Source organism: Vipera berus (genome assembly GCF_964194415.1).
Source record: "Vipera berus genome assembly, chromosome: Z".
Lineage (NCBI taxonomy): Eukaryota > Metazoa > Chordata > Lepidosauria > Squamata > Viperidae > Vipera > Vipera berus.
Window position 1 is genome coordinate 105,864,371 of NC_138205.1, and position 24,966 is coordinate 105,889,336.

General features: G+C 43.3%; 1 protein-coding gene across 1 annotated transcript in view; it reads right to left on the reverse strand.

The window, feature by feature from the left end:
* The window catches only part of PLXDC2 (plexin domain containing 2), a gene marked incomplete at both ends in the record, with an annotated part of 302,364 nt that overhangs the window by 86,405 nt on the left and 190,993 nt on the right, over nt 1-24,966 (reverse strand). The window contains one exon of the mRNA XM_081343300.1: nt 4,316-4,462. Within this exon, the coding sequence (XP_081199426.1) occupies nt 4,316-4,462 (147 nt within the window). The remainder of the gene's footprint in view (nt 1-4,315; nt 4,463-24,966) is intronic.

Genomic DNA, 24,966 nt, shown 5'->3' on the forward strand with positions numbered 1-24,966 from the left:
AAGAAAAGGGCAAACCCCCGCCCACCTAGGAGATATGTTGGATTTACTTAAAATGACTATATGGCTCACTTAATGAATGCAGGGACTCGTTTTATAAGCATCACAAAAATAGTAAAACCGAGTCAGGTCATGTGATGACTTGCTTAATAACTGCAATGACTTATGACTAAGATTCTGGGCTCATTTGTGGTTGTAAATCAAGGATTACATATACTATTTTCTGAAAGTTTCTTCTTAATGGTTCATATTTCCCTCTAGGTTGTCTTTAAATTCCTTTATATTACGTGATAATGGAGTCTGGTCCTGCTTCTTTATCAATATTCTGACCTCATCACCAAACCAGAATATGCATTATAATTATGCAGCTATAGACTTCAATTAAATTAAGTCTGTTTGCTAAACTGCATGAATACTTGCATGTTAGAGCAGATTATTTTATGTTTCCTGCCATTATTATTTTTATAATAATTTTATTTATATTTATAAATAACTTAGGACAATGAACATTCCTAACACTCCTCTTTTCCCCCACAACTAATGAGTTGGATTGGGTTGAAAGAATGGTCCAAAGGTACCCAGCTGGCTTTGTGCCCAACACAGGACTGAATTCATGGTATCCCAGTTTCTAGCCTGCTGCCTTAATTACTAGACCAAAATGCACAGGTTTTTGGATGTTATATGATTACTTTCACCATGCACTTTCAAAGTATGTATCTCCTTTTTAAAAAATCTCTTTATTTATTTATTTATTATTATTATTTATTAATTTAATTTCTATACCGCCCTTCTCCCGAAGGACTCAGGGCGGTGTACAGGGCAATAAAATGCAATAAAAATACAATATACAAAAATTAACATGAGAATTAAATAGAATAGCCCAATTGCAGTAAAAAGTTAAAATTACAATTAAAATACCCCAAACCCATCAGACCAGGCCGGCTTGTTCAAATAGGTGAGTTTTCAGGTCACGGCGGAAAGAGCGAAGGTCAGGAGCCATCCGGAGCTCAACCGGTAAATGATTCCAAAGGTCTGGAGCGCCCACAGAGAACGCCCTCCCCCTGGGGGCCACCAGCCGACACTTTCTGACCGACGGCACCCTGAGGAGGCCCTCTCTGTGGGAGCGCACTGGACGAAGGGAAGTTGACACCGGCAGCAGCTGCTCCCATAAGTAATCCAGACCCATGCCATTTAGGGCTTTATAGGTAATCACTAGCACCTTGAATCTCACCCGGACGGCAACTGGAAGCCAATGCAGCTCGCGGAGTAGAGGTGTTACATGGGAGTATCGGGAGACCCCCAACACAACTTGCACGGCCGCATTCTGCACCAGCTGAAGCCTCCAAGTGGTCCTCAAGGGCAGCCCCATGTACAGAGCATTGCAGTAGTCTAAACGAGAGGTCACGAGCGCATGAGTGACCGTACGCAAGGCATCCCGGTCCAGATAGGGTCGCAACTGGCGCACCAGGCGAACCTGGGCAAAGGCCCCCCTGGTCACAGCACCTATATGATCTTCCAGGGAGAGCTGTGAATCCAGGAGGACACCCAAGTTGCGAGCCCTATCTACGGGGGGTAATACCTCACCCCCCATGGTTAAAGATGGAATAACCTGAATTTCCTGAGATGCCGGCACGTACAACCACTCAGTCTTGTCAGGATTGAGTCGAAGCCCGTTCCTCCCCATCCAGACCCGAACCCCCTCCAGGCAACGGGACATCACATCGAGGGCATCACTGGGGTGGTTTGGGGTGGAGATGAAAAGCTGGGTATCATCAGCATATTGATGATACCCGACCCCAAAACCACGAATGATCTCACCCAGTGGCTTCATATAGATGTTGAACAGAAGAGGTGAGAGGACTGACCCCTGAGGAACTCCACAAACAAGAGGCCTCGAGGCCGACCTCTGCCGTCCTGCCAGCACCAACTGTGAATGTCCCAGGAGGTAGGAGGAGAACCACTGCAAAACAGTGCCTCCCACTCCCAACCCCCTGAGACGCCGCAGTAAGATACCATGGCCGATGGTATCGAAAGCCGCTGAGAGGTCTAATAGGACTAGGACAGAGGAGCAACCCCTGTCCCGAGCCCGCCAGAGATCATTCACCAGCACGACCAATGCCGTCTCCGTGCTGTACCCGGGCCTGAAGCCCGATTGGTACGGGTCAAGATAATCAGCTCCCTCCAGGAACAGAGGGAGCTGATGTGCCACCACGCTCTCAACAACCTTCGCCAGAAAGCGAAGGTTGGAGACCGGACGATAGTTGTTCAAAATAGCCGGGTCCAGGATAGGCTTCTTGAGGAGGGGTCTCACCACCGCCTCCTTCAAGGCGGCAGGAAAGCTACCCTCACTCAAAGAAACAGTTATCACTGCTCGGAGCCAGCCTCATGTCCTCTCCCGAGCCGCATAAACCAGCCAGGAGGGGCACGGGTCCAATAACCACGTGGTGGAGCTCAGCCTCCTCATGATCCTGTCCACATCTTCCGGAGTCACAGGATCGAACTCTTCCCAGATAACATCACCAAGACTGCCCATGTCACCATTATCATTATCATCATTATCAGAAAGGTTTGTACCTGAAAACCTGCAACTAATCTGTTTTTTTTTAATCCCATTTATATCCCACCCTTCTCCGAAGACTCAGGGCGGCTTACAATTTTAAGCACAAACCAATGTGCTTAGCAATAGCCTTCATTCTATGTATATGCCTGCTTATTAGGGCTTTTGCCCCCCCTAAGCGGCATTATTACAAAGTCAGCTTATTGCCCCCAACAATCTGGGTCCTCATTTTACCTACCTCGGAAGGATGGAAGGCTGAGTCAACCTTGAGCCTGGTGGGATGTGAACCTGCACTAATTGCAGGCAGCTGGTATTACTTAAGGAGGCATTAGCCTACTGCTCCACCAAGGCTCTTTTTTGCATGGCATATTTCAGTTTAATAATTTAACACCAGGAATTCTGATATTCCTGATATTATTTTTCTTAAACAAAAAAATAGCAACTACAGAAACATATAACTTCTTTGTCCAGAATCTCTTTTCCAATCTATATTCCATCTTAGCCAAAAAGCCATGCCAGTTTCTGTGAAACTGTTGACTTTCTCTTACCATATAACCCATCATATCTAGATATCTCACAAAATATTTTGTGCTATATCAGATTTATTCTTTTACCTGGGACCTCTGATTCCATCTTCTTAATCCCTTTACAGCTATTTTTATAATAGTCTGAGAAAAATAATTTTTATCAATTATAGTGCCTAAATCTGGAGAATATATTAATTATCTCTCTCTTTCCACATTCTAGAGTCTTTTCTATTACTTTTCTCAGCATGACATGTGGTTGCTGAATCTACTGACCTTGCAAAAATGACATGTTTTAACCCAACCAAGGGCAGAAATATAAGTGCCTTATTTCTTTCTATTTAGTCATCCTCCATTTCTTTCAACTTCTTATATTTTCTGAATATTTAGTATCAGTGAACTATCCCTTCAAATGATCTGACTTCTTTCTCCAAAATGCCCAAGTGCTTCTCAAGTGAGAGAGCTTGAATCAATTCAGTATATCAACTGAATTGTCATTTCTGCTACTGAATTTATATCCCTTTAGGACTAATCTTGATTTTTCTGGTGGCTTTCAATACGTGGAAAAATGATAGGAATTCTGTTTGGCAGTCACGGGGCACTGAATTATATATGTAAATCAGAAGCTTAGTTAATATCCCTACACAAGAATTTTCTGTAAGATCAGAATTAGCCAAGACATATTTTGATATGGAAATAAAATTACATCTGTCACCTCTCTCTCATTTGACAAATATCAACAACTCAAAACAATAATATTTTGACAAGGATTTAATAGTGCTCAGAAATTCAGCTCATACAAATGTAAAGGATAAACACAGGGCTGTTTCTTTCTAGTTCTAAATATGGCAGTTAAGCTAGTCAATTTGGACTATAATTCATCTGTCAAACAAATGCAAGGGCAAAGCAACCACTAACTTGTATGTCACTGAGACTATTTATTGCTTTCAAAACATTTTGTAATCTTTCTGCATTTTTAATAAAGAAATTCAGAAGCTCATCTGAGTAAAAAAAGAACTTATTTTCCTATATGTATATAAAATGGGACCATTTCTTCTTACAAAAAAAAAGACAAAAATCAGATAGGGCTTTCCAGATTTGAATTATAGATTGATTGATTAATATTTCTGATTACGTGCTATGTTATGTTATGACATGACATCAATGATGTTTAACAAAGAGGTAATTCAAGTATTAGCAAAAAGAATTAAACTGGAATATATATCAAATGTCTTACTGCAGCTTGTCGGTGAGTATTGGAGAGTATTCCATGAATCTTCACCTTATCTTTTTCCATTTTATCAATGTTTACCCACAAATCACGGCTGGAAGAATCAAATGGGCCATATGTCCTTGAAGTGTAATAATTGTGATCCATGTCTTCCTGGAGGGAGAAAAAGAAAAACATAGATTTGATGTTAATTTTCAGTCTTTTTGAAATATTTAGAAACAGATGCCAAACTCTTATTTCCTTCATCACATAGATTCTTCTTTTTCTTCTTCTTCATCATCATCAATATCACTTTAGCCATTGTCTATCCCAGGGGTAGACAACCTTGGCTCTTTTATGACTCGTGGACTGGCTCAGGAATTCTGGGAGTTGAAGTCCATGAATCATAAAAGAGCCAAGGTTGCTTACTCCTGAACTATCCACTTCAGGATGAAGGCCTTTCTGCATGTTTCCAACCAATATGATCCTGAGCTTTCTTTTGCCAATTGGGCCTGCAATACTTGCTGATGTCATCAATTTATTTTGTTTTAGTCTCTTTCATGGATGCTTTTTTTGTCAAACGGATCAATAGATTAAGAAAAGAAAAATAAACAACAGAGAATTGAACGCTGGAAAAGAACAAACACCCTACTCAGGGCTTTTTTTCTCATAGAACGCTCAGAACGGAGTTCCGGCACCTTTTTTGGATGGAACCTTGTAGGGTAGGCAAGGCGGGTTGTATGACGTGTGAGTTCCGGCACCTTTTTCTTTTACAAAAAAAGCACTGACCCTACTTGTGATTTTATAAATGTTTTTACAATCTAAAATTTTGAATTAACTGCAATTACATATACAGAAAAATGTGGCTTTGGATTAAGAAATACAGTAATTGATAAATCTTAACTGAAATATTTTGTTTTAATGTACATGACAGTTTTTTCCTCTATTTATGCTATATTTTAAATAACATTTAAATTGTGATATTATAGACATGTTGGGCCATTTCTTTGTTATTGTTCAAATATTTGTAGCAAAGTGGGATTGCCATTCCCAGTTTTATCTGCCTATCCAATTGTTGTGTATTAAACAGTTACTGTTGTGTGCTTAAACAAGTTCCCATCTCTCACAAGTTCGCGAGGAGAAAACGCGGCAGCCCGCTGACAGCTGTCAAACGGACTGCTGCTCACCACCACGCAGGCACGGCGACCGGCTGACTATGACAGCTGTCAAAGCGGCTGCGCAGGCGCAGGTCAATGACAGCTGTCAGGTTGCCGGGGGCTGCGCATGTGCAGTAGCGACCAAGCTGTCAAATGTTACCAGCTGGTCAAAGGCGCAGCTCGTTGACAGCTCGCAGCTGTCAACAGCTAGCCGCACCTGATTGGCCGCTGCCACGCGGCGGGAGAACACCGCACTGTTATTGGTTATCGCTTGTACAAGTTTGTGTATAAATAGCAGGGAGTCCCGGCGGTGTTTTTAAGCCGGTGCTTCCCCTTAATAAACACCTGAGAACCGTGCCTGCTGTCTCCTGGTCTTGCCTCACGCCAATCCACCAATAATATCAGGGAGAGCAGATTCTCTATTGCTCTTATGGAAAATATCACCCAAAAAGACCAAGAGGTCTTCTCAACTGCTGCCATTATTCCCTCAGAAATACATATGATTGCTACTATTGATTTCTAGAAAGGCCATCAGTATTTGACCATTCCAGCTGGCCCAGCTTTAGGGATATTGCATTTCTCTCTAACTTTTTACTTGTTTGATGTAATTGATATTCCTAGATAGATTCCAAGGTACGGCATAAATTTTCATGGACAAGATCGCTATTTTGCAATTTCTGTATGTTAAGAATCACAACCAAAGTGCATGTGTCTTATACATAACATTTGGACATTCATATGTCAATTTAAAAAGTTTGGGCATTTGTGTGTGTGTTTTTGTATTTCCTATATACATATATTATCCATCATTGGTCTTTTTAAAGAACCAAAATAAGTCAGGAAATCTGCAGTAAATCATTGTTTTTATAGGTAGTCCTCAGCTTACTACAGCAATAAGGACTGAAATTGCTGTCCCTAAGTGACACAATCGTAATCTGACTGTGTTGTTTAGCAGTAGCAGTTCAAGAAGTCCGAGTGACTGCGGTTAACCAAGGACCATGCTTAATGTTGAAGGCCCCATGTGATTGTGACTTCTGACTTCCTGACAGCTTTCCCACTGATTTATGGTATAGAATGATGGAAATCTGTGGCCACTGTGATAGCCAGAACTCTGAGGACCAGTTGCAAATACCAGTATTTAGTTCACCAAATAAATGGGCATAACCTACAGACTATCTATCCTATACAGGCTAATGTGCTGTAGCAATTTCATTTTAACAATGAAATACCAACTTACAAAACAAGTATCAGAGTATGCAAAATAAGTTGACATTTTGAAATCTATTGTAGAATGAAATTTGCATTTTGGTGAGCAGGATAAGTACGTAATGCAGGCCTTTGACTGGTGTCATCAATTGCTCAAATTTCTTCATTTTGTTTGAAAATTCACCAAAAGTTCAAACTAACAAACAAAAGCATCCCACCACTATATTACAGAAATGATAGTGCAAACTTCTTCAACTTGATGTCTGACTGTAAAAATTACTAAGCTCTATCCATATTATTTTCCATTCTCAAATATGATTTAGTAATAAGATTTCTGAAAATTTTCTAAGAATCAATTGCAGTACAAAACCCAGCTAATACATATTTTGACACACACAGTGACCTCAATAAAACTTTAGCATCTGCTTTTTGAGAAGCAATTGCTTCACCCTTTAGATATATCATTCTGATGCTAGTTGAAGACTTTTGTGGAAGACAGGGAACTGAATAAGTTTCTCATGGACAATGTTCATGGATTTATTTTCAAATTTCTTTTCTTGCAATCTTTCTTGGACTAATTCCATCACCATACAACATGATGTGGATATAATGCAAAGAAGCAGTATGATCTGGCAGGGCACGGAGAAACGCTGTGCTATGTACAGTGCAGACAATATAGTTTAAATGTAAGAGAGACCGTAATAAAAATACAAATATTTAAAATTATCTTGGCAACTTATATCAAGATAATCATAATTAGTTTGCCTGTTAGTCTATTCTCTCTCTTCTCTTTGCAAAAATAAGAGCAGCATTAATCTGCTCTAAGATATTGAGAAAAAGTTGATGCAGAATAAAAAGAGACTTTTTCTTCTTTATGCTTGTTTCATTTTTGACATTTATATCTCCAGGTGGGGACGCGGTGGCTCAGCGGGTTAGGACGCTGAGCTTGTCGATCAGAAGGTCGGCAGTTTGGCGGGTCGAATCCTGAGTGCCGCGTAACAGAGTGAGCGCCTGTTACTCGTCCCAGCTTCTGCCAACCTAGCAGTTTGAAAGCACGTAAAAATGCAAGTAGAAAAATAGGGACCACTACGGTGGGAAGGTAACAGCGTTCCGTGCGCCTTTGGCGTCTAGTCATGCCGGCCACATGACCACGGAAGACGTCCTCGGACAAGCGCTGGCTCTTCGGCTTTGAAACGGAGATGAGCACCGGCCCCTAGAGTCGGAAACGACTAGCACGCATGTGCGGGGGAACCTTTACCTTTATCTCCAGGTGATTACCACTAATATTGTAAGTTGTACTCAACAATACCTCATATTAGGATGAAGAGCAAGCTGAATCTGCCAATGATATAGTTATAATGTGAATTTTATTCTACACTAGTTTTTTGAGATATAGCTTTTTCATTCTTGCCTTTTAGATGAACAACCTAAAACACATAATTCCAAAAGAAGCATATAAAAACCATGTAATTTCATTTCATATGAATAGTATGCTTCAAAAATAGATTAGTTAACAATACAATGAATGTTTCTTTAATTTCCCTTTGAGATAGGCATAGAATTTGATTTATATTCCTCCCCAAATGCTGGCAGATAAACAATGTTTAATAAAATGTTTGGTTTTGTTATTAAAATTCTCAGAATCCTTAAGTATCAAATTGCATTTTGATGCTAGAAATCAAGTATCAAATCAATCATGCTCAAATAAAAAAGATACAGTACAGGTAATCCTTGACTTACAACAGTTTGTTTAGGGACTGTTCAAAGTTACAACAGCCTGAGAAAGTGACTTAATGCTGTTTTTCACAATTACGACCGTTGCAGTTTCCCCATGGTCACATGATCAAAATTCAGACACTTGGCAACTGACATGTATTTATGATGGTTGCAGTGTCCTGGGTTATGCAATCACCTTTCACAACCTTCTGACAAGCAAAGTCAATGGGGGAAGCCAGATTCCCTTAAAAACATTAAGTTAATAACATTAAGTTAATAACTGCAGTGATTCACTTAACAACTGTGGCAAGAAAGCTCATAAAATGGGGCAAAATTCACAATTATTGTCTCACAGTTGGGCTCAATTGTGGTCTTAAGCTGAGGACTAGCTGTATTCATAAAAGTTAACTAATGCAGGGTAACAAAAACAGAAAGTAATAAGTTCGAGTTGGAATAGTAATAGAGGATATCCTAGAGCAGGGGTCCCCAACCCCCAGTCTGTGGATCAGTAGCGGGCTGCAGCATGCCAACAATCGGTCCGCACAAAGAAGTAAAGCCCCATCTGCAGGATACCGGCAGCACACAAAAACATGCATCCTCCGGTCCGTGGAAAAACCTCTTTCCATGGAACTGATCCCTGGCTCCCAAGAAGTCGGGGACCTCTGTCCTAGAGGCTAGATTGGTTTAATTGCCTACAAATGAAACTAAATCTTCAGTAACTTTCTTGTTAAAAAAAAGATAAAATGTAAACAAAACAATGTCAGGCTTAAGTTGCACATTTTTCTTATTGTTTCATGAAGCAGAAAGACCTACCTAGAAATCCAAGAGCTAAACTCTCAATACCTCAAAGTTAAATAATCCAGGCTGCAGTTGAAGCAAGAAGTGAAGGATTGTAAAAAGATGATGATGATGAACCACATTCAGTTCTCAGTTGTATTTAGAAACTGTTGATTTGAGCATGTGAACCTGGCTTGTTTTGTCTTAATTTTCAAAAGTATTTTCCAACAGTTTACGTCTGCTGCTACTAGGACCACCATTGCTCTCTAATAATAATGAAAGGTTCAGGGATGTATTTCCAAATTTCCTGTTCCTTCAGAGGCAATGCAAGAGTTTCCAGAGTAGGTAATTCTTTAATTCATAAAGAGTGGTATTAACCATTCAGAACCATATCCTAAAGAATGATTTGAACTATGTTCCTGAGTATCCATATTCTTCAAGGATGTAGTGCTCTCTGTACCATAACCTGTAGATTATCATTTGGCAGTGACAAAAAGGTAGCCTTCTTGCAGTTGGTCTTTTCTTTTGTGAAACAACATGTCTTCTATATAAGTAATCACATTCTATTATGCTGTAACTGTCTCTTAAAATCCATGTCAATGTTAGTCTTCCTGAGCCATTAACTCTCCCTAGCATCTCTCTTTTCATGGTGGGCTTTATTCTGTATCTTTCTATGATTATTAGAAACAGTTTTTAAAAAATGAAAACTAGCCTAGGAAATCAGCAAATTAACAAAGTCAACATGTAAATAAAACTGCTATAATTACTCATTTTAAAATGAGCTTCATTTCACTAAACACGGAGCCAGTAAATAAGCTATTGGTCTGAGGATGAAACCACTAAAGCAATAACTAAAAAACAACTCAATAGAAGTAACTATGAGAGGGATCTCGGAGTCCTAGTGGACAACCACTTAAATATGAGCCAGCAGTGTGCTGCAGCTACTCAAAATACCAATGCAGTCCTAGGCTGCATTAACAGAGGGATAGAATCAAGATCACATGAAGTGTTACTACCACTTTATAATGCCTTGGTAAGACCACATTTGGAATCCAATTTTGGTTGCTATAATATGAAAAAGATGTTGAGAATCTAGAAAGATTGCAAAGAAAAGCAACAAAGATGATTGTAGAATTGGAGGCTAAAACATATGAAGAACAGTTGCAGGAATTGATCATGTCTAGGATTAGAGGTGACATAATAGCAGTGTTCCAATATTTGAGAGGCTGCCACAAAGAAGAGGGGGTCAACCTATTCTCCAAATCACCTGAAAGCAGGATAAGAAGCAATGGATAAAAACTAATCAAGAAGAGAAGCAACCTAGAACTAAGGAGACATTTTCTGACAGTAAGAAAAAATAACTAGTGGAATGGCTTGCCTCCAGAAATTGTCGGTGCTTTATCACTCAGGATTTTTAAGATATTGGACAGCAGTTTGTCTTAAATTATATATGGTCTCCAGCTTGGATGGGGTGTTGGACTGAAGGACACCTGGGGTCCCTTCCAGCTCTATTATTGTTCTTTTTGTGATCCTGTGTATCTGTCCCATCAAGTCCAAAAGAAAGTCTGGAATGGTGTAGGGGCTTGGACTAGAAGACCTTCAAGGTCTCTTCCAACCTTATTATTCTAAGAATTAATCACTACAGAGTTATTAAGAAATCAAAGGGTGATGTAACTTCTATAAGAAAATAATTGAACAATACCCTTAAACAGCAATGTTTCAGGTTTTCACTCTTTACTATACCATTTATCACTTAAATGATAGATGCATACAATATACAATAATGTGAAAGAAAAGGGTAAAATGTTTCTTGTTCTTAGACTTTCCCCCATAGCTAAATTGTATTTTAGAATAAGAATGAAGAACTTATATCTGTCCATGTGTGGACCACCATAAACAGATGTGCTTGATTTCTGTTGGTGGTAGGAGTTGATTTCCCACATCCAGAGTAATAACTTCCTTACAGTTTACAACAACAAAATACATTAAAAATTCTTAAGAATTAAAACATGTCCAATTAAAAACAGGTTAAAAATATAATTCAAGTTAAAATCCAATCAAAACAAAAAAGTCAGTCCAACCACCACTAAATGTCTATTAGAATAGCACTGTTTTACAGCTGTATGAAAAGTACAAAGCCAAAGGAGAATGATCTACTTTTCACTCTGGAATATTTACTTTTAGGAAATTATGAATAATCTCCAAAATTGTTGAACTGGTCTATTTTAAGCTACGTGCAAGTAATAGATTAACAGTTTAGATTTTTAACCTATAAGTAAGAGATGTATTCATATTTCCTCATGTATAGTATTAGTCAGAAACAAATGTCCTACTTTATCTGTGTTCCTGATTTTATTTTTCATCATGATTCATATTCATGTTACCTTCTGATTTTAATCTGTTTGGCTTCAGATCATAACATTATCATCCTCACTAAAATTGCAATAAGGCAAGGGGGCCAAAGAAATGCAATTTTTCTGTCCTCTCTTTACTGCCTTGTTTTGGGACTTGAGGGTCAATCAAGCATTAAACTGCAGTGACAGCACTTCAATAAAGTATTTGGATTGTGCAATCCTATCTACTCAGACTGACCAACTATTAACTTGACCCCTTTTAGTCCAGAATGCTTTGTAATATCCCCTCTCCAAAAGGATCTTGGGTTTTTCCCCCTTATGTCTAACCTGTAGTGCAGCATTCAAGTAGTGATAATTGTAGTGAGTAATTGTGATCTAAACTACATTTCAGTTTGGGACACATAGATCTCATAGATTTATTATGAGTGAAATTCTATTGTAAAACAGATCTCTCACATAGAAGACTCTTAGATCAGCTATATATATTATTAAAGATCTTCGAAACAATACAATGCTGTTGAAAAATGGTACTGTATAAAGTGTTCATATGTTAGAATGCTGGAAAGTGTCTCTTCGAAGATAGCTAAACTTTTAGCAGCCACAACAGAAAGAGACAAACAGCTAAAGGGCTGAGGCAGAAGATTTGACATCTGCTCTTATGTTGTAGTAAAACCTGTAAGCAACTCTGATAGCTTATGATGTCCAAAGCTTCTTAACTGACATGCACAGAGACAATATGAAAATGCAGAGTTCTTTAAAAAAAAAGTCTTAACTTTTTTCACTTGGATTAAATTTCTTATCATTTTGACTTAAATAACAAACTGAAAAGAAGCATGGAGACTTCTGAGTATTTTCATGCATTGACAGCTGAGTTATGGTCTATAAGCATTGTCCATACTGCTACCTACTCCATATCAACTTTATGTTAGAGCAGCAGACTATAGAAAACAGAAGAGCAGATCCAGGGGCAGAGTTTATATTACATACATATTTATATATTTACTTCCTGTCTTTATAATTTTAATAAATAATGTGGTGAATATAATAGCCCTTTCTTCACCTCTGTGAGGTGATCTGAGCTGAAGAATATTAACTGGCTCAAACTAATCCAACTGGCTTTTATGCCTGAAGTGTGATTACAACTCACAATCTCCTGATTTCTAACTTGGGTGCCTTAGCCACTAGAGCAAACTGGTTTTCAACCGTTATTAGTTACAAATTTAGCACTGCAATTGCACAAAATCTAGCACTGGCTAGTTTCAACCTGGGTTGGGTATATTCAATGGCTTATTGTTTTGTATGAACATAGCCAATGCAAAGGACTAGATTTTCCATTACTTAAATGCACTTATTTTGCATACAAGGCAACAATATACAGTACTTTTATTGATGCAGTATGAAAAAGCATGCACCTCACTGAAGATGAAAATTGGGCATGTCATGATGAAAGGAGTCACCTCACTATGCCCCAAGAATGAAACGGAGCTATAATTCAAACATATGTGGAAAATATTAGGCTGAAGAAATCCATTTCAGATCAAGTATAACCTTTAGCATAGCATCCAAATGTTATGATACATTTTTCATTATCTCACTGATCATTCTCATAGCATTAACTCAAAGTTAAATTGCATTTAATACAATGATTTAATTTATATCATGTAATTGAATTCCAAACAACACCTTCATGATGGATGCCCAACATTCATGGTTTAAAATGTTACAACCCTTTCATGATCATACACTAAAAATTGTCATAAATAATAAGACTTCTAAAATGAGAAAGATATTCAAATCAGGCAATGAGAAAGTTTGACAAAGAGTACAACTTCACACAATTTTCTTTCTACAAGCAAATGTGTAGATTAATTAGTAGAAGCTTGCAAGAGTGTGATGTCACATAAAAGTTTATTTCCAGCCTCAAATTATGTTTATCATGTTTTTGAGTTTATTGGGGGGGGGGTTGTATTGTATTTATTCCTTTCTGGTTTATTTAGCTTTACATGGAACCCAAATTCCCAAATATTGATAGAGTTTTACGTATTTTTAAATAAGTACACTAAATAAATCTATTGGCTAAATATGCACATGGAGGACAGAAAGTAATAACAGCATATGAAAATTCTTCTTGAAGGTGTCAAGTAGCAGGGCATGTTACTAGAAAAATAAAAGAAGCTGACATTCCTTGAAACATGAGCCATTTTGAGAGGAATGTTGATGTAGGAAGTGGCACTTTTTCTACTGAAAATATTTACTATTGATTACAATCCATACATACAAGCTACATGAAAACAAGAAATTACAGAATCTGGTTTTAATATTCCTTTTTATGCGGCATTAGATCAGCTATCATTACACTGATCAGCAATTTAGAAAGAAGTTACAATTCTAAGCATGCATCTTCTCATTACTTAGATTTTCCATCCTGCAAATTTCCCACATTTGAACTAGGAAGAAAAAAAGGAAAGAGGTAAAACTTCAGTGCTTCCTTGAGGCACATTCTCATTCACCATTTACCGGTAGTTATTAACATCTATTCAATTTCTTGAGCTGAACTATATTCAGCTGCTACACCAGAGTTTTGCCACTCTTGCTATTTTAAACGGATTTCTACCCAGAGAGCAGAACAGTGAAAAATAAGCACAACAGAGTGAAACCATTTAACCCCCTTTCTAGAAAAATCTAACACTTTGCTAGAGCATATAGGGACTAGAGAAACAAAAGAACTGGAAATAATATTCACTGGCAATCAGATCGGAAATGCTCCATAAATACCTTATATGGTTCATAGACTTAAAATTTCAAAAGATTTTCAATTTGCCTACAGCTTAACTTTCTCAGCTAAGTTTATTCTATATGCATGAAACAATTATGAAAAAATCATAAGCATCTGATGCCTATAAACAGCAGATTTCTCTCTCTCACTCTCCTTCCCCCCACAATCATGAGAATATTTGTGATGCACAAATTAAATGCAACACAAGTATTCAAATCAAAGATCTATGGCGCACCATAAAAATCTATAACATTCTAATACTATAAAATCAGAAATTTCAAATGGTAATTAACCAAGGTATCCTATCACTCACAATAGGCTATATACAGAATAACTTTCAGTATTTGCTAAAAGATCAAGTACAGTGGATACAAATCTATATACTCCTGTTAAAATGCCAGATTATTGAGGTGTAAAATAATCAGACCAAGATAAATCACTTCAAAAATTTTTCCACCTTATGCAACCATGTTATTGTATATTTTTATTGTTATTTTTCTCTCCTAAAATATTTTAGTTTGTTTTTCTTGTACAGTTATATTAACAATTGAAAAAAAATTGTTACGATTTTGCTTGGTCTGATTTTTTTTTCATCTCCAAAAGCCTTGCATTACAACAGTGATATGTAGATTTTTTATATCCAATGTATGTTCCATAAAATAGGTATTTTTGGCCCTGGTTATAACAGTAAATATATATATATATTGTGTGTGTGTGTGTGTGTGTGTGTGTGTGTGTTCTGCAAAATTCATATCTTCCAAACCCTTGAATAAGAAACCCCTTTTAAATTGACAAAGTCCTTCTCTGCATCTAAAAATGCAGCTTGTTTTTATTATGTTGTTCCATATTATTCCAAAATGTCTAATTCATTTCTAACATTGTCCTTTAACTGTCTTTTATAAAAACTCGTACTGATCCTCATGAATAAATTGTTGCAAAATTATTTGCAGTCTATCAGCAAGAATTGTTGTTGTTAGCTGCGAAGTCGTGTCTGACTCATTGCGACCCTATGGACAACATTCCTCCTTCTGGAGTCCACTTAAGCTCACGCCTACTGCTTCAGTCACTCCATCCAGCCACCTCATTCTCTGTCGTCCCCTTCTTCTATTGCCCTCAATCTTTCCCAGCATTAGGCTCTTCTCCAGTGAGTCCTTCCTTCTCATTAGGTGGCCAAAGTATTTGAGTTTTAGCTTCAGGATCTGGCCTTCTAAAGAGCAGTCAGGGTTGATCTCCTCTAGCACTGACTGGTTTGATCGCCTTGCAGTCCACGGGACTCACAGGAGTCTTCTCCAGCACCATAGTTCAAAGGTCTCAATTCTTTGGCGCTCAGCCTTTTTTATGGTCCAGCTTTCACTGCCATACATTGCAACTGAGAAGACCATAGCCTTGACTATACACACTTTTGTTGACAGGGTGATGTCTCTGCTTTTTAGTGTGCTGTCTAGATTTGCCATGGCTTTCCTCCCCAGGAGCAAGCGTCTTTTAATTTCTTGGCTACAGTCCCCATCTGCAGTGATCTTGGAGCCCAGGAAAATAAAATCTGTCACTACCTCTATTTCTTCTCCATCTATTTACCAGGAATTGAGAGGGCCAGAAGCCATGATCTTGGTTTTCTTAATGTTAAGTTTCAACCCAACTTTTGCACTCTCCTTCTTCACCCGCAACAAGAGGCTCTTTAGTTCTTCTTCAATTTCTGCCATTAGAGTGGTATCATCTGCACATCTTAGGTTGTTGATATTTCTTCCGGCAATCTTAATTCCAACTTTTGATTCATCTAGCCCTGCCTTTCTCATGATGTGTTCTGCATATAAGTTAAATAGGCAAAACGACAGTATACAGCCTTGCCGGACTCGTTTCCGAATTTTGAACCAATCAGTGGTTCCGTGTCCAGTTCTCACTGTTGCTTCTTGGCCCACATATAGGTTTCTCAAGAGACAAATAAGATGGTCTGGCACGCCCATCTCTTTAAGAACTTGCCACAGTTTGTTATGATCCACACAATCAAAGGCTTTGGCATAGTCAATGAAGCAGAAGTAGATGTTTTTCTGGATCTCTCTAGCTTTCTCCATGATCCAGCGTATGTTGCCAATTTGATGTCTAGTTTCTCTGCCTCTTCGAAATCCTGCCTGTACTTCTGATAGTTCTTGATCCACATACTGCTGGAGTCTAGCTTGTAGGATTTTAAGCATAACTTTACTAGCATGAGAAATGAGTGCAATGGTGCGATAGTTTGAACATTCTTTGGCACTGCCTTTCTTTGGAATTGGAATGTAAACTGATCTTTTCCAATCCTGTGGCCACTGTTGAGTTTTCCAAATATGCTGGCAAATTGAGTGTAGCACTTTTACTGCATTGTCTTTTAAAGATTTTGAATAGCTCATCTGGAATACTGTCACCTCCACTAGCTTTGTTGTTGCTCAGCTTTTCTAAGGCCCACTTCACTTCACATTCTAGGATGTCTGGCTCGAGGTCAGTGACCATCTCATTGTCATTATCACAATGTAACTATACATTCTTGTATAGTTCTTCTGTGTAATTTTGCCACATCTTCTTAATCTCTTCTGCCTCTGTTAGGTCACTGCCATTTTGGTTCTTTATCATGCCCATTTTTGCATTAAACGTTCCCTTCATCTCTCCAATTTTCTTGAAAAGATCTCTGGTCCTCCCTATTCTACTGTTTTCTTCTATTTCTTTGTGCTGTTCATTTAAGAAGGCATTCTTATCTCTTCTAGCTATTCTCTGGAATTCTGCATTCAATTGGGCGTACCTTTGTTTTTCTCCCTTGCCTTTCGCTTCCCTCCTTTCCTCATTTTTTGGTGTTAGTTCTATAAGGTGCTGTAGGGCTTCACAGAACCGGTCAATTTCATTCTCTTCAGCACTGGTGGTTGAGGTATAGACTTGAACTACTGTGATATTGAATGGTTTGGCTTGGATTCGAACTGAGATCATTCTGTCATTTTGAGGATTGTATCCCAGTATTGTTTTTCCTACTCTTTTATTGACTATGAAGGCTACTCCATTTCTTCTGAGGGATTCTTGCCCGCAGTAGTATACCAGATGGTCATCTGAATTAAATTCACCCATTCCTGTCCATTTTAGTTTGCTGATACCTAAGATGTCGATGTTCAGTCTTGTCATCTCTTGTTTGACCACGTCCAGATTTCCTTGATTCATGGATCTTACATTCCAGGTTCCTATGGAGAGAAAATCTTTACAGCATCGGACTTCCCTTTCACCACCAGACACATCCACAGCTGAGCGTCCTTTCGGCTTTGGCCCAGTCACTTCATTCTTTCTGGCGCTACTAGTACTAGCCCTCTGCTCTTCCCCAGTAGCATATTGGACGCCTTCCGACCTGAGAGGCTCATCTTCCAGCATCATATCGTTTTGCCTTTTGGTACTGTCCATAGGGTTTTCATGGCAAAGATACTGGAGTGGGTTGCCATTTCCTTCTCCAGTGGATCACGTTTTGTCAGAACTCTCTGCTATGACCTATCTGTCTTGGGTGGCCCTGCACGGCATAGCTCATAGCTTCATTGAATTACGCAAGCCCCTTCGCCACAACAAGAATAGCAAGAATAGTTGTAAACTATTTGTTGTTATTCTTTGATATATGCTTACAATTTCTTATTAGAATGAAATCTTGTCCTTCTATTACTGCTATATTGGTTTCCTTCTAACACTTTGGCATTTTTCTCCCCTGTAGGATAGAGTTTATTACACTTTGTAAAAGTTTTAAAAGTTCATCCTCGAAATATTTATAATAAAAATGTGATAATCCATTCGATCTAGTTTAATCTTTTTAAAAATAGCTTCAGAAACTTCCCTTATTGTTATAGTTCTTTTTATAATCTGTTCCGTTTGTAATCCTCAGTAAATTTTGTTTCTTTGGATATTATTCTATTTTTTTCTAGAGTGATATCATTTTCTTTATATAAAATTTGAATAATATTGATGGAATGTTTTTGTATGGCTATATTGTTCTCTTTTTGAGGTTTGGTCCGGGGGCGCAGTTGGGCTTGCTGCTGGTGTACGTTTCGCCTAGTCGCACAGCGGCTGTTCTGAACCAGCCTGCTACCGGCCTTGCAATAAGGCAAACCCCTGTTCAAACAGTAGAGACTGGAGAGCGTCTGAGGCTGCAAAGCGTCTGCCAAGATTTATTACACAAACAACAGAACAAGAAACAAAAACACTGGAACTTGAATCCTCAAACGGAAGGGTTGCTTTCAGCAACCAGCCCTTCCCCAAACACTCCTTTTATTTAGAGTTCAGGGCGTGGCCTCCCTGTGCCTCCTCCCGAGGAGTCCCACAGCCTTTCTCTGTTTGTTCCTGCTTGACTGCCTCCTGCATCGGGCGTCCTTGAACAGGGCCAGCTGTGGGTCATCATCCTCCGCACTATCGGGCTCACGCAGCTGAGAAGAGGGCCCCGGCTGAGGGCTCTGCGAAGCCTCCAAGCCATCATCAGCCAGTTCGTCTTCCACACCCTCCTCCTCCCCCTCATCTGAGTCATCCGAGACATCTGAGCCGGCTGCCGGACCCACAGGCTGGCCCTGAGTCACAACACTATCCCGCACCGCAGGGCCCTTCCCCCGGGGCTGCCGATCCGGATGCGGTCGGGATGGGAATTGTTCGTGAAAAGCAGTCACCAACGCAGGGGCATGAACGGCGGTCGCGTCTTCCCATGTGAAGTCCTCCGGCCCGTACCCTTTCCACTCGATCAGGTACTGGAAGCGACCTTTCAACCAACGAGAATCCCTGATGCTGGCGACCTCGTACTCGGGGGTGCTGCCTCCATCACGAGGTCCTGATGGGGGAGGTTCTGCTTGGCGAAGTGGACAAGCCGGTTGTTCGGGGACCAACAAGGACCGATGGAAGACAGGATGCACGCGCAGGGAACGTGGCAGAGTTAAACGATAGGCGACCGGATTGATGACAGCCTCGACTGGGAACGGTCCAAGGTAACGGTGGTCCAGCTTCCTCGCCGGCCGTGTGGATGGTAGGTTCCTGGTGGACAGCCAGACCCGATCCCCCACTGATAGTGGAGGCGTATCCCTTCTCGACCGATCGGCGAACCTCTTGTAGTCGGCCTTGGCCTTCTCCAGCTGCCGTCGCACCAACCGATGGATCGCCTGTAACTCCGCCATGAAGTCGTTCGCTGCCGGCTCCGGTGAGTCCACGGGAGAAAGGGGGAAAAACCGGGGGTGATAACCCACATTGGCCAAGAACGGTGTCAACTGCGTGGAGGTGTGCTGCGAGTTGTTAAAAGCAAACTCGGCTATGGCCAAATAGTCCACCCAATTGTCCTGCTGCAGGTTGACGTAGCAGCGCAGATACTGCTCTAAGATACCGATGACCTTCTCAGTACCCCCGTCAGTTTGAGGATGATGCGCGGACGAGAGGCAAACCTTAATGTCCAACGCACGCATCAACTCCTGCCAGAAGCGGGCTGTAAACTGGGCCCCCCTATCGGAGACGACTCTATCGGGAAGGCCGTGCAGCCGAAACACCTGTTGGATGAACATGCGACTAGTGGTGCGAGCTGATGGTAAGCCGCGACAGGGGATGAAGTGCGCCATCTTGGTCAGCATGTCCACCACCACAAACACTGTCGTGAAGCCGGAGGATGGGGGTAGATCCGTCAGAAAGTCCATGGACACAGCCCCCCAGGGTCTCTTGGGTGTTGGCAAAGGCTGCAGTAAACCAGGCGGGGCCCCTGTCGCTGACTTGGCCTGCCTGCATGGGATGCAGGAGGTGACATAAGACTGGACATCGTGTCGGACTCGGGGCCACCAGAAGGTACGGGAGACCAGGTTCAGAGTCTTGAACAGGCCAAAATGCCCCGCAGCCGGGTTATCATGACACTGGCTGAGGACGAGTCCCCTGAGTGGCCCTCCCGGAACATAGAGCCGGTCACGATAATACAAAAGTCCATCCGTGACCGACCAAGGCGAATCTGGCCCCACCTCTTCCTTCCGCTGAGCCACCCACGCCTCCTGCTGCTGCACCTCCCGGATCCGAGCCCGTATATCAACCGGCTCCCGCACCGTAGCAAAAGACTCGACGGGGATCACTGTCCTGGGCAGAAGCTTGTCTTCCACTCGGGTATATTCGGGCTTCCTGGACAGAGCATCCGCTCTTTGATTGTGCCTGCTTGGTATGTACCGCACCCGGAAGTCAAACCTCGCAAAGAAAAGGGACCACCGGATCTGGCGTTGGTTCAAATTCCGAGCGGTCTGCAGGCTTTCCAGATTCTTGTGGTCCGTCCGGACCTCGATTTGATGCCACGCCCCCTCCAGATGATGCCTCCAAGCCTCGAACGCCGCCTTGATGGCCAGCAGCTCCTTCTCCCAGATGGTATAGTTGCGCTCCGAGGGGTTCAATTTCCGGGAGTGATACGCGCAAGGGAAAAGGGTACCGCTGGGCGTCGTTGCCTGGAGTAACACGGCCCCAATGGCAATGTCGGAGGCGTCCGCCTCCACGACAAACGGCCGTTGCGGGTCAGGATGCTTCAAGATGGGCTCCTTCATGAAGGTGTCCTTCAAAGCCTGGAACGCCTGTTGTTCGGGGGCGTTCCACTGGAACCGAGTCTTCTTCTGCAGGAGCCGGGTGAGGGGGGCTGTCAAGGCAGCAAAGCCAGGGATGAATGTTCGATAGTAGTTGGCAAATCCAAGAAGTCGCTGAACATCCTTCACGCGACGCGGGGGTTGCCAACTCTGCAACGACTCAACTTTACTCGGCTCCATGGCGATGCCCTCAGGAGAAATGCGGTGACCCAGGAAATCGATGGTCACCTGGTAGAACTGGCACTTCTCCAACTTGGCAAACAGCCGATGTTCCCGGAGGCGCTGCAGGACCTGACGGAGATGCTGATGATGCACTTCACGCGACGGGGAGTAAATCAGGATGTCGTCCAGATAGATTACGACAAACTGGTCCAACAGATCCCGAAAGATGTCATTCATAAAATGCTGAAACACAGCGGGGGCGTTGGTCAGGCCAAACGGCATCACCGTGTACTCGAAATGTCCATAGCGAGTACCAAACGCCGTCTTCCACTCATCACCCGGCCGAACCCTGACGAGGTTGTAAGCTCCACGCAGGTCCAGTTTCGTGAAGATCTTAGCCTCCCGGAGTCGGTCCAAGAGCTCGGGGATGAGGGGCAGCGGGTAACGGTTGCGCACCGTGATGGCGTTGAGTTTCCGGTAGTCACAGCAAAGCCGTAACTCGCCCGACTTCTTTTTGACGAAGAGCACGGGCGCAGACACTGGCGAGGACGAGGGCCGGATGAAACCGCGAGCCAAATTCTTTGTCAGGAAGTCCCGCAATGCAGCCAACTCGGGCTCCGACATGGAGTACAAACGCCCCACTGGGAGAGGCGCATCAGGGACTAGATCAATGGCGCAGTCATAGGGCCTGTGCGGGGGTAATTGATCCGCCTCTGACTCGCTGAACACATCAGCAAAGTCGGACAGTTCAGGAGGCAAGGAAACCCCTGGGGAACCCTCCACCTGGCCGGCACAGATATGGCGGGTGTGGTCCACGCACTGCAAACTTGGGAAGGTGACCAAGTTCTGAGACCAATAGATCTGTGGATCATGCGCCCGGAGCCACGCCAGTCCCAAGACCACGGGGAAGTGCAGATCCGAAGTGATGTAGAACTGGATGGCCTCCACATGGGAACTGATGGCCATACACACTGGTTGCGTGGCGGCAGTAATAGGCCCGGACAGGAGCACTCGACCATCGATAGTCTCCACTAGCATGGGCGGATCCACCGGACACTGGGGAACAGCCCATTTGGCCACAAAGGCCGAGTCCATAAAGTTTGTGGTAGCCCCAGAGTCAATTAAGGCATGGACCGGAATCCCCTCTGGCTTGCCAGGAAGGATCAGACGTGCCTCCAAAATCAAATGCCGTGGAGGTTCACAGGCACCGTCGGAACGGCGTCGCTCGGTGTGGTCGTTGTGGGTCGCCCGATCTATCACACCGTCTAGATCGGGCTCGGGCCGTTTCCCGACAGCAAAGTAGGGGACTTTCTCGGGGCAGGCTTGGTCATTGATGCCCGCTGACGCTTCTTTGGGCAAGAAGCAGCCAAATGTCCAGGGTCCCCACAGTAAAAACACAACCCCCCCGATCGTCGTCTGTCCATTTCCGTCACCGATAGACGGGACCTGGCGGCACCCAGCTCCATTGGCTCCTCCCTCTGGACTGGGGGCTCACGCTCAACAGGGGCGGCAGGGGTCTGTGGGGTGGCACGGCGACTCTTTCGCTGCTGCAGCCGGGCATTAATCCGCAGACAAAGATGGATCAGCCCATTCAGGTCTGAGGGAATGTCCACACGGGCCAGCTCATCCAACATCTCCTCCGACAATCCATCCTGGAAGGCATCCACGAGCGCAGCCTCATTCCAGGCGGAATCCTGGCTAAGCAGCCGGAAATCGCTGATATAGGCCTGTAGGGGGCGCTGACCCTGCCTCAGAGCTTTCAGGCGTCGGGTGGCAGTCTGCGCCTTAATTGGGTCCTCGTACATTAGGCGCATATGGTCACAAAACCCCCCAAAGTTATCCAACAAAGGGCTAGGTTGTGCCAGCAGAGGCGTGCCCCAACGAGCTGCATCCCCCGACAGAAGGCTTAACACGAATCCCACCTTATCCCGGTCAGTGGGGAAATCAGCTGCTCTCACGCTGATAAAAAGCTGGCATTGTCCCAGGAAGGCAGGAAACAGTTCTGGATTGCCAGCAAATTTATCCGGCATTGCTATCTGACATTTCCTCCTGGGTGGGGGTGCAGCATGTACCTGAGCTTGCAGTTGAGCCACCTGAGCTGCCAGCAAAGTGAGTTGCTGGGTGAGCTGAGCATTCTCGGCACGTAGCTGCTCCATCGTAGTAGTAAGGGGTGGGAGGCTGAAAGCAAACTGTTCTGAACCAGCCTGCTACCGGCCTTGCAATAAGGCAAACCCCTGTTCAAACAGTAGAGACTGGAGAGCGTCTGAGGCTGCAAAGCGTCTGCCAAGATTTATTACACAAACAACAGAACAAGAAACAAAAACACTGGAACTTGAATCCTCAAACGGAAGGGTTGCTTTCAGCAACCAGCCCTTCCCCAAACACTCCTTTTATTTAGAGTTCAGGGCGTGGCCTCCCTGTGCCTCCTCCCGAGGAGTCCCACAGCCTTTCTCTGTTTGTTCCTGCTCGACTGCCTCCTGCGTCGGGCGTCCTTGAACAGGGCCAGCTGTGGGTCATCATCCTCCGCACTATCGGGCTCACGCAGCTGAGAAGAGGGCCCCGGCTGAGGGCTCTGCGAAGCCTCCAAGCCATCATCAGCCAGTTCGTCTTCCACACCCTCCTCCTCCCCCTCATCTGAGTCATCCGAGACATCTGAGCCGGCTGCCGGACCCACAGGCTGGCCCTGAGTCACAACAGCAGCAGCCCTGCCTGAGCTACTTGATGTCCTCTCTGGGTTGGTGATTGAGTTCCCCAAACTTATAGTTTTGGGTGACTTCAATCTACCATCCCTGGGAGGGTCATCTGAGTTAGCTCGGGAGTTCATGGCTTCCATGACGGCAATGGACCTGACGCAGGTAATTTCTGAACCAACTCATGAGGGAGGCCACACCCTTGACCTGGTTTTTTTATCTGGACGGTGGTTTGATGATCTTGGTGGGGGCTCTCCATTTATTATGCCCCTGTCATGGACCGATCATTACCTCCTGCGGCTGGTCTTCCGTCTTGCCACCCCCCGCCGTGGGGACGCGGAACCAACTAGATGGTACCGCCCCAGGCGCTTAATGGACCCTGATGGGTTCCAGGCAGCGCTGGGATCCCCACCAGCCTCCGTTGCTCACAACTCGGCGGATGCCTTAGTGGAAGCCTGGGAAAGGGCAGCCACTGAGGCACTTGACCGAGTTGTACCCTTGTGGCCCCTGACCCGGTGCAGATCCCACCGATCTCCATGGTTCTCCGCGGAGCTCCGGGAGATGAAGCGTCGGAAACGGGGCCTAGAGAGCTGTTGGAGGTTCAGCCGATCCGAATCCGACCGGTTGCGACTAAGAACCTATATTAGGTCTTATCTCACAGCGATGAGGGCGGCGAGGTATAATTACTTCTCTGCCCTCATCGCGTCCGCAGATAATCGCCCGGCCGCCCTGTTTAGGGTGACTCGCTCCCTCCTTAATCAGGAGGTGAGGGAGGATCCCTTGCAGGGTCGTGCCAAGGAGTTTGGTCAACATCTGTCGGATAAAATCGCTCAGATTCGGACCGGTTTGGACTCCAGCTGGGCAGAGTCTGACGATCAGGACACGGGCGGTCTTGTCAATGTTATCTGGGAGGAGTTTGATTCTGTGACCCCTGAGGAAGTGGACAGGATTATGAGGAGGTTGAGCTCCACCACATGTTTATTGGACCCGTGCCCTTCTTGGCTGGCTTATGCAGCTAGGGAGAGGACACGAGGCTGGTTCCAGGGAGTTATATCTGCTTCTTTGATTGAGGGTAATTTCCCCACCATCTTGAAGGAGGCGGTGGTGAGACCTCTCCTCAAGAAGCCTGCCTTGGACCCAGCTGTGTTAAACAACTTTCGTCCAGTCTCCAACCTTCGCTTTCTTGCGAAGGATGTTGAGAGTGTGGTGGCGCATCACTCCCTCTGGTCCTGGATGAAGCGGATTATCTAGACCCGTACCAATCGGGTTTCAGGCCC